The 9314-nt window shown below is 37.9% G+C and overlaps 1 protein-coding gene across 2 annotated transcripts in view; it reads right to left on the bottom strand.

The window, feature by feature from the left end:
* Nucleotides 1-628: 628 nt before the first annotated feature.
* The window catches only part of LOC110024757, a gene marked incomplete at its 3' end in the record, with an annotated part of 56453 nt that continues 47767 nt past the window's right edge, over nt 629-9314 (bottom strand). For both annotated transcript variants that reach the window (XM_020724904.1, XM_020724905.1), the window contains 7 exon segments: nt 629-754; nt 830-895; nt 971-1890; nt 1984-2383; nt 2481-3763; nt 3843-4116; nt 4260-4592. In XM_020724904.1, coding sequence (XP_020580563.1) covers nt 629-754; nt 830-895; nt 971-1890; nt 1984-2383; nt 2481-3763; nt 3843-4116; nt 4260-4592 — 3402 coding nt within the window.

Consider the following 9314-nt stretch of genomic DNA (forward strand, 5'->3'; position numbering starts at 1 on the left):
TCCCAGTACCATCTCGAGCCCAAATATTGCGATTACATAAGAAGTATGCCAGTTTATTTTAAAAGATGAAGTGGCACACTTAATTGTTATTTTTCAGTGCATTTCCATGCCTCCATCCCCCAACCGCTCTCACCCACACGCAATCTAAAATTATTGGCCCAATCCTCACAAAACTTCAACGGCCTAGCCTACCAAACCATCATAATCAAAGAAACTAAAATAAAAACAAAAAACAAGTAGAAGAGGTTTTCAAACATCAACACCCAATACAATCTTTAAACTATATATGAGTTAATTAAATGGCAGAACTTCACATGAGCATCAGAATAAGGGCAAGAGAAACATTAAATATTTGTTAGCTCCTAGTTTCTAAGAGTTTTGATATTGTGTAGGTCAAGACTAAAAAGAAGGAAACATTTCTTAGCATTGAGAAAAATTAAGTAGAAATTATATATATCGGCTTATCAATGAAATTTTCCAAGCTTCGGAGCAGATTGGGTGAATCATAACATATTAGTTTAATTTAGGTGAAAAAAACTAATAAATGTTAGTAGGGTTAAGAATAAAGAACTTCTAAGGAAGACCATTCCCTGAGAAAATCTAAAAACTGAAATGCAAGTTGATTCACCTGTTCGGTTAACAGTATCACTGGGTGCCCAGCCCTCTGCAATCTTTCAAACATGCTACACTCGTAAAGAAATTGACTGGCCACGCTGGAAAGTACAGTAGCAGGAAGCTGTTTTGGATCCCCAACCTTCAAAAGATACAATCAAAAACATGATTTAAAACCTGGACAATGAAACAATTAGGTCATAAATATAATTATTACCATTATACATTTGGCTCCATTTGACTTCAAAAGCTGAAGTGGAATGAGAGTGGCTGGTTCCAGCGCCTATAAAAATTCCGAACTTAATTATCCTCATCAGTCAAACCATTAAAAAAAATAAATAGAGTAGAAATAACATACTTGAGCTGCTTCATCAATCACAACTACATCAAAGAAACACTGATCCGAACACCTTCCTGAACTGCCATTTGAAAAGGATTCATAGCAGACTTCATACAGATCACCACCACACCCACTGAGTGTTGTCACCACAATTTCAGCCTCTCTTAGGATGGATTTCCGAAGCTTACGCTTAAGGGCCCGGCTTTCTTCAGAAGACTTTTTTTCTCGAGCTTGAGCAGAAGCAAGATCTTGATAAACTAATTTTTTCTCCCTATAGAGATTGTTCAGTTTTGCCCCTATTTCTGTATCAGACATTTCTTTAATATTATCCTCAGAAATAACACCACCAGCAATATCATTCAAGTTGGCATCGCCATCTTTTAATTTAGCACGCCTAGATTCATAGTACTGTATTCTTTCAGCTAGCTTCTCTAGTTTACAACGAAGTGATCTTGAAGTCTCAGCATTTGAATCATTTCCTCCATCACCATTTCCCGTGCTTGTTATTTCTTCTGCCAGCCTTTGTTCGACAAGTGTGTCAATAAAAAAAGGAAGGGAGTTAGGATGAACAGTTTTTGCATTGCCAACTCTCACAATGAAAGGTTTGTATATTTTTCCATCATTCCCAAAAATCCCTTCATTAATTCTTGATACAAGTTCATCAACTGCTGCATTTGATTGTGCACAAATAAGGATCCTTCCTTTCAAAGCACTTTCTACAGATATTGAAGCCTCTTTCTCTGCATCCATAAGCAATTGCTTCGCAAAAGCAGCATCTTGCCAAGCTCTTGAAACAGCTACAGAATTTGGAAGATGTGTCCTAGGTTTGCACAAGGCACTGAATTCTCTGGTAGTGTTGGTAAACATGTTTTTTGGAAGTCTTTGCAGAGCAAGCAGCGCACTAACAATAGCAACAATAGTTTTGGTCTTACCAGTTCCTGCATAAAAACACAGATCAGAACTTCCAATTTTTTACAGCGCACTAACAATCATTCTTTGAACGTTAATCTGCAAATAAATAGGACGAAAACCTGGAGGACCCTGGACAAGTGAGAGTTCAAATTTTCGTGGAGTATGTGCTCTGATAGCATCACTAATAGCCTGGAGCTGGGTGACATTAAATGATGACTTGAACATGTCTTGCATGAACTGAGAAAGCTTACTTAGGTCTACTTTTTGTGGTTCAGAATGCCCAGGAGAATGAGCAGCAGGCTTCAAGATGATTGGAAGCATAGGAATCGAATTGAGAGATGAAAGAGCCTGAAATTCTCTTAGTTGAGGGGTTATACTCATAACTCGACTTAAAAACCATTTACTCCGTTCGATTAGAAGCCTCTTCAGTTTGATTAGACGTGAGCAAGTATCTGGAAGATATAATCTAATTACTAGAATAATAGAGAAATTTTTATGACTTTTCTCCCGCCTTTCCACCTGAAATATGAATGTCATGAAATATAAGCAAAACATCAAAAATAACTAATTTTGCGGACAAAATGCGCTGAAATAAAACAGCACAATGACACATTACCTTTCCAAGCACGTGAGTAATTTGGACAGAATTCTCGAGGGGCTCTTTGGTGAGCAAGACAAGATCATTTTCCAGACAGCCTTGAGATGTTGCAGATTCTTTCTCATCAGGACAACCTCGAATTATATGAAAATCATCAATTCTTTCAACAGAAACTATAGAAAGACTGCCACAATGCTTGTCTTCTGCAGATGACTCTAAAGATGAATGGTGCAACTGAGCTTTGAACTCTTCCAAAACTAATGGTTGGAAAATTTTAACATAATGATCTGAAGATTGGAAATGTAAAGGAACTTGACTCAAATTGTAGGTTATTTTTTCATATTCATCAGTAGAATTTAGCCCCACTATCATAAAGTAATCCATTTCTAAAATGGACTTATACCAAACATCCAATTTAGGAGGTTTAAGTCTTCTGGAAGATACTTCCATTCGGTTGAGTGAGCAAGACTTGTGATTTGCAGGCATTTCAAGTTGTATTACTTTTCTTTTAGAAGCAAATACAGTTGTCTTTGATACTAACGGCTTAGGATGACTAGTATGATCCAGTGCAAGCTCCAAAGAATCATCACCGTCAGCCTGAACCAGCCGTTTGTTCATAGCAACTTCAAGTTCCAGGAGTGGATCAGTTATAGTTGTCTTGTTAGGAAGAATTTTAGCTAATGATTGACCATTTTGTGGAACATTTGGACCTTTGTGAGAAGATTTAACAAGGTTACTACTTCGTAAAGCCTTTGTACAAAGACCTCTTCCTTGCATTTGAGAATCTCCAATTCTACCAGCAACAGATTTTTCATGATAAGATGCTTTATTATTTACAAGATCATCCTCCGAAGAAGAAGAACACAAGTCGTCCTCAACAAAAATTCCAGAAGGAAAGGACTCAAGCTTGTCATACTTCGAAATAGGAATCATGGACTTGGCCTCACTATCTGGTAACAAGCCCTTACAAGTAGCTGGAAGAGAATTCTCGGCTAACAGGTGTGAGCCTGAACTTGTGCAGCATGAGTCTACCACTTCAATGGAAGCAACTTTCTCAGGTTCATCATCAGAAAGAGCAATAACTTCTTTCTCTACATATTTCTTATTCATTTTAACAGCATTAAAACTTGAACCAAAAGATAAAGATGCATCAAAATATGAGACATTTTTCAATGAATGAGGTTCTAAAGGTAATGTTTTTGGCTTGAGAATTCTTATGTCATCTCTGAAAGAAGCAAGACGAGACAAAGAGACAGTAAAAGTAAGCATCTGCTCCTGTAAATTATCAACCATAATTGTATCTGAAATGAAAAATAATTTATCATTAAAAAATCATCCAAAGGAATTTATAATTGGCATGTAATAACCAGAAAAACTAACCAGTTGATATTACTTTTTCAATGGTACTTATCATGGATGCTGTTGAATCACCATATGACACTTTAAAAAAGCTCAACAAAGATTGCATGCATAGTTTCCAGTGCCTGATGACAACTACGAGATGTGATCTACCCCAATCTACCAAATCTAAAAGCCATTTGAAGTCGGATGAACTGGGAACCAGATGCACCACATTTCCTAATGATTTGGGGAAAGATAAGCTTAGCTTTTCATAAATAGTAGGAAGAGTTTCCAGCAACCGAACACATGTCATCTGAAATAAAAAACTAAAATTCGTGGAGGATCCATGAGACAAAAGACAGTCTAAGATACATAGATAAAAAATACAGAGGAGACAGCCAGAAATAATTTTACTAGTAATGACATCTCTGAAGGAAGATATTTCAAGATAACTACCTGGCACTTTGTGTTATTTATAAGCTCCTTGCCCTCAACTAAGCATTTTAATACAGGAGACCACATGATTGCAGAAAGCAAGCAGCTGAATTTCTCCCAAGATTTAATGTCCACTTGATTTGGTTGGCAATCAAAAGGACTAGCTGGTGAATGACCAATGAAAGTTTGTGGTAAAAATCCTCCCTGAGAAGACGGTGTTATGCAATTTAGGTAGTCTTGAGAATTCGGAGGTGCTTTATTGGGAGAGCTAACAAGTTCCTTTAATAATTTCCCCGAGACAAAGAACAAATGGTGAAGACTATGAAAGCTATCCATAATGGGAATATAATGAACCTAAAAATTAAGCATTCATGTTTAGAAACAATACTAGATTTTGCATCAGTATGTAATATAACAAGCTGCTGCAGAGATGAGAGCCATTCAAGCAAGCATCAAAATGAATGTATAAGTATACAAGCAAACACCAATCACAAAGCCAAACAGGCTTCCATTAATACACGAATGCACTGATAATTTACACAAAAACATCCATCCAAGATAACTGCATTTGAGTTCCCTAATGCAAGCAAATGAAAATGCATAAATCCAATCTTAAATGACCATATGGACCAGGATGCATGTATTGTTATTGATGGATGGTTGGACGCTTCTTTGCATAGAAGCAAGATCCAAACAAGGAAATTCAACGACATAATAGTTTGAATTGCCATGAACATGTCAATGTACGTAAAATAAACATGATAAAAATGAATGAACTCGTTGATTCAGACAATTTTGTATGTATTACAATCGAAAGAATTTGTTATTCCTACACAAGTCACATGTCCACAATCTTAGGGCAGTTGAATAACTAATTCAGGGACTTATTAAGCAAAGTATTTATTTGATCACCTTTTGGAAATATGAACCTATTTCTAGTGCCATCTGTCCTGAGCGCTGGCAAATAATTCACCCAGAAAAAACAATTGTTATAATTTTAGCAATTCAATAAGCAATGGATCCAGTGCTTGAGGCTCTCGCCAATGCAAGGTAAGGAAATGTTGGTGTATATGGCCGAACGCCTATGTTTAAAGCTCAGAAACTAGTGCTGGAAATAAATCTACATCCTAGAATGCCATGATACGCACAATTATACTAAAAAACGGCCATAAAATAACAGCAAGGAATGAGTATCAATTCTTTCCATTGACCAAGACTAATAGGTTAAAATTTCCTGGAACCTTCTTGATGCGGGATGTGGGCTTCTTCCGCAGTTCAGCAGCATGTGGATCCCACGATCACAGGAATTAACAGATTGTGACTTTTTTTTTCTATTTATTATTTTCAGCAAGTTTCCTTCAGTTGTTTCTTCCTTTCCTAGTTCTTTCCCCTTTCTCTATTTTTCAATTAGGTTATTTTCTTAGCCTTTATTGTATTCTGGTTGTTTAAATTTTTAGCTTTATTTTACGTATTTTGGAGATTTTTCTTTTAGTTTTGCTCTCTAGAACGTTATAGCCTCTTCCTTTTATAAGTGTTGTGCCTGTAACTTGCCCAAGAACAGGTGATGGATTCCCCCTCGCCTTTTCGCGGCTCATTGTTTTCAGCCGAGTAGCCATCAACATGGCTTCCATCTGCTGTTTACAGCAGGAAACTGCCAATTTCTCACCCCTAGTTCGTATCCAACCACTGTTCGCATCGAATTTCAGCCGCTGCATCCATCCTCCCAATAAGTTTATTTAAAGGTAAACCAAAGGAGCCCTAATGAAAACACCATAGCTCAATATTTGGGGGGATTGAGATCGTCCATTGATGACGTGGTGTAGTTGTAGTCATACTGGACATTACAAGGTGTCCAGACCCTAGCGCTGAAGATAGAGAGGCATTAGCAGAGCATCAAGTCCACACCACCCTTCAAACATGATTCTACCACCAAATCGAGTAGCAAAAGCACACAGACAAGAGTACCCAGGCGCACACCCCACAAGAAAATAAGCCAATACAAAAGGATAAGAAAATAGACCAGACCAACACCCCCAATACATTTAAGTCAGGAATTGTTTCAAATGTCATGTCTATGGGCACATTGCAACCAACTTTCTGAACATAAAGGTGATTTCTTTTACTGAGCAAGGTAAAGTGGAGGTGGCAAAGATTGAAGACTTACAGAAGAAGTGAATGGAGAAGAGTGCAGCTACACAAAGATGACAATGAAAGGCTTGTAGTTTGACAAGTTCTCGAACCAAATATAAGAGAAATCAGCAGTGGCTCAAAAAAAACATCTTCTGTGTCAGTTGCACTGTCAAGGGAAATGCTTACAACATCATCATAAATAAGACACTTATGAAAATGAGATATCTACGCAAATGATGGATAAATTGAGCCTCACTGCACATAATCATTCCCAATGATATTTTGTCTTATTGTGTTGAAAAAGGGAAATGACATATGTGTCGATAAAAGATGTCTGATAGATTTTTCAATTGTGAATAAGGCAACCCTAGAGCTTAGGGTTCGTTTGGGGCAGCTTATTTGGTGCAGTGGAGTTTTAAAAAAGCACATGACATGTTTGGGTGAACAGCGTTTTGGCAGCTTATACATTTTCAAAACGCTGAAAACAGCGTTTTCACACCGCACCTATCTGGGTGCGGTGGCAACTTTCTAACCGCAGACTGACTTTTCCAAAAAAATAAAAATTTGTAATAGCCACCGTACCTAGTTTATCGACAGATTATTTTTAATCAGTAAAAAACGGCCATAAAATAACAGCAAGGAATGAGTATCAATTCTTTCCATTGACCAAGACTTATAGGTTAAAATTTCCTGGAACCTTCTTGATGCGGGATGTGGGCTTCTTCCGCAGTTCAGCAGCATGTGGATCCCACGATCACAGGAATTAACAGATTGTGACTTTTTTTTTCTATTTATTATTTTCAGCAAGTTTCCTTCAGTTGTTTCTTCCTTTCCTAGTTCTTTCCCCTTTCTCTATTTTTCAATTAGGTTATTTTCTTAGCCTTTATTGTATTCTGGTTGTTTAAATTTTTAGCTTTATTTTACGTATTTTGGAGATTTTTCTTTTAGTTTTGCTCTCTAGAACGTTATAGCCTCTTCCTTTTATAAGTGTTGTGCCTGTAACTTGCCCAAGAACAGGTGATGGATTCCCCCTCGCCGTTTCGCGGCTCATTGTTTTCAGCCGAGTAGCCATCAACATGGCTTCCATCTGCTGTTTACAGCAGGAAACTGCCAATTTCTCACCCCTAGTTCGTATCCAACCACTGTTCGCATCGAATTTCAGCCGCTGCATCCATCCTCCCAATAAGTTTATTTAAAGGTAAACCAAAGGAGCCCTACTGAAAACACCATAGCTCAATATTTTGGGGGATTGAGATTGTCCATTGATGACGTGGTGTAGTTGTAGTCATACTGGACATTACAAGGTGTCCAGACCCTAGCGCTGAAGATAGAGAGGCATTACCAGAGCATCAAGTCCACACCACCCTTCAAAAATTATTCTACCACCAAATCGAGTAGCAAAAGCACACAGACAAGAGTACCCAGGCGCACACCCCACAAGAAAATAAGCCAATACAAAAGGATAAGAAAATAGACCAGACCAACACCCCCAATACATTTAAGTCAGGAATTGTTTCAAATGTCATGTCTATGGGCACATTGCAACCAACTTTCTGAACATAAAGGTGATTTCTTTTACTGAGCAAGGTAAAGTGGAGGTGGCAAAGATTGAAGACTTACAGAAGAAGTGAATGGAGAAGAGTGCAGCTACCCAAAGATGACAATGAGACGCTTGTAGTTTGACGAGTTCTCGAAACCAAATATAAGAGAAATCAGCAGTGGCTCAAACAAAACATCTTCTGTGTCAGTTGCACTGTCAAGGGAATAGAAGAAGTGAATGGAGAAGAGTGCAGCTACACAAAGATGACAATGAAAGGCTTGTAGTTTGACAAGTTCTCGAACCAAATATAAGAGAAATCAGCAGTGGCTCAAAAAAAACATCTTCTGTGTCAGTTGCACTGTCAAGGGAAATGCGTACAACATCATCATAAATAAGACACTTATGAAAATGAGATATCTACGCAGATGATGGATAAATTGAGCCTCACTGCACATAATCATTCCCAATGATATTTTGTCTTATTGTGTTGAAAAAGGGAAATGACATATGTGTCGATAAAAGATGTCTGATAGATTTTTCAATTGTGAATAAGGCAACCCTAGAGCTTAGGGTTCGTTTGGGGCAGCTTATTTGGTGCAGTGGAGTTTTAAAAAAGCACATGACATGTTTGGGTGAACAGCGTTTTGGCAGCTTATACATTTTCAAAACGCTGAAAATAATTTTTTCACGCCGCACCTGTCTAGGTGCGGTGACAACTTTCTGACTGAGATTTGGCTTTTCAAAATAAATAAAAATTTGTAATAGTCACCGCACCTAGCGTATCAACAGATTATTCAATAAGCTACAATTGCCCCAAACAAACTCCTAGCCTCAGCTCAAACATGGCTCACAACTTAACTAATTCGATTTTTGTTTTTTTACAAACTAGATGAAAATATTAAATATTTATGTTTAATTTTTAATTTGTATTTCATTTACTTTAAATTAAATAACAAAAATATAAAATATATGAAATTGGAATACATTAATAGTTCCCCCTTTTACTTGCAACCAAGCATCACCTATAAGTGAGTATCACGTGATCTCACATTATGAATATGCGCCACGTACATTTCAATATACTAATAAAAATATTTTTCTATATTGAATATTTCCAGTAGATTATTAGACCGGGTTCGGAAAACATAACAAAACCGAGCCGGGCTTTTTTACCGTAGGCTTGTGGGTTGGTGATGAAGCCCATGTGTATTTGGAAAGCATTCGCTGCGATGAAAACGTCAGTGCCGATCAGACCGTTGAGATCCTTCAAAAGTTGTGCGAGCTGAGGATTGTAGAGAGCAGCGGCCCGTTGGAGCTCCGGGTCACAGTCGCCGGTCCGGCTTCTTTGTGCAAGCTCGGCCGGCACACAGCCGAGTGGACCGGATCCGGGGGCCAGAACCAGCCCG

The sequence above is a fragment of the Phalaenopsis equestris genome, unplaced genomic scaffold (genome assembly GCF_001263595.1).
Source record: "Phalaenopsis equestris unplaced genomic scaffold, ASM126359v1 Scaffold000273, whole genome shotgun sequence".
NCBI classification, from domain to species: Eukaryota; Viridiplantae; Streptophyta; class Magnoliopsida; order Asparagales; family Orchidaceae; genus Phalaenopsis; species Phalaenopsis equestris.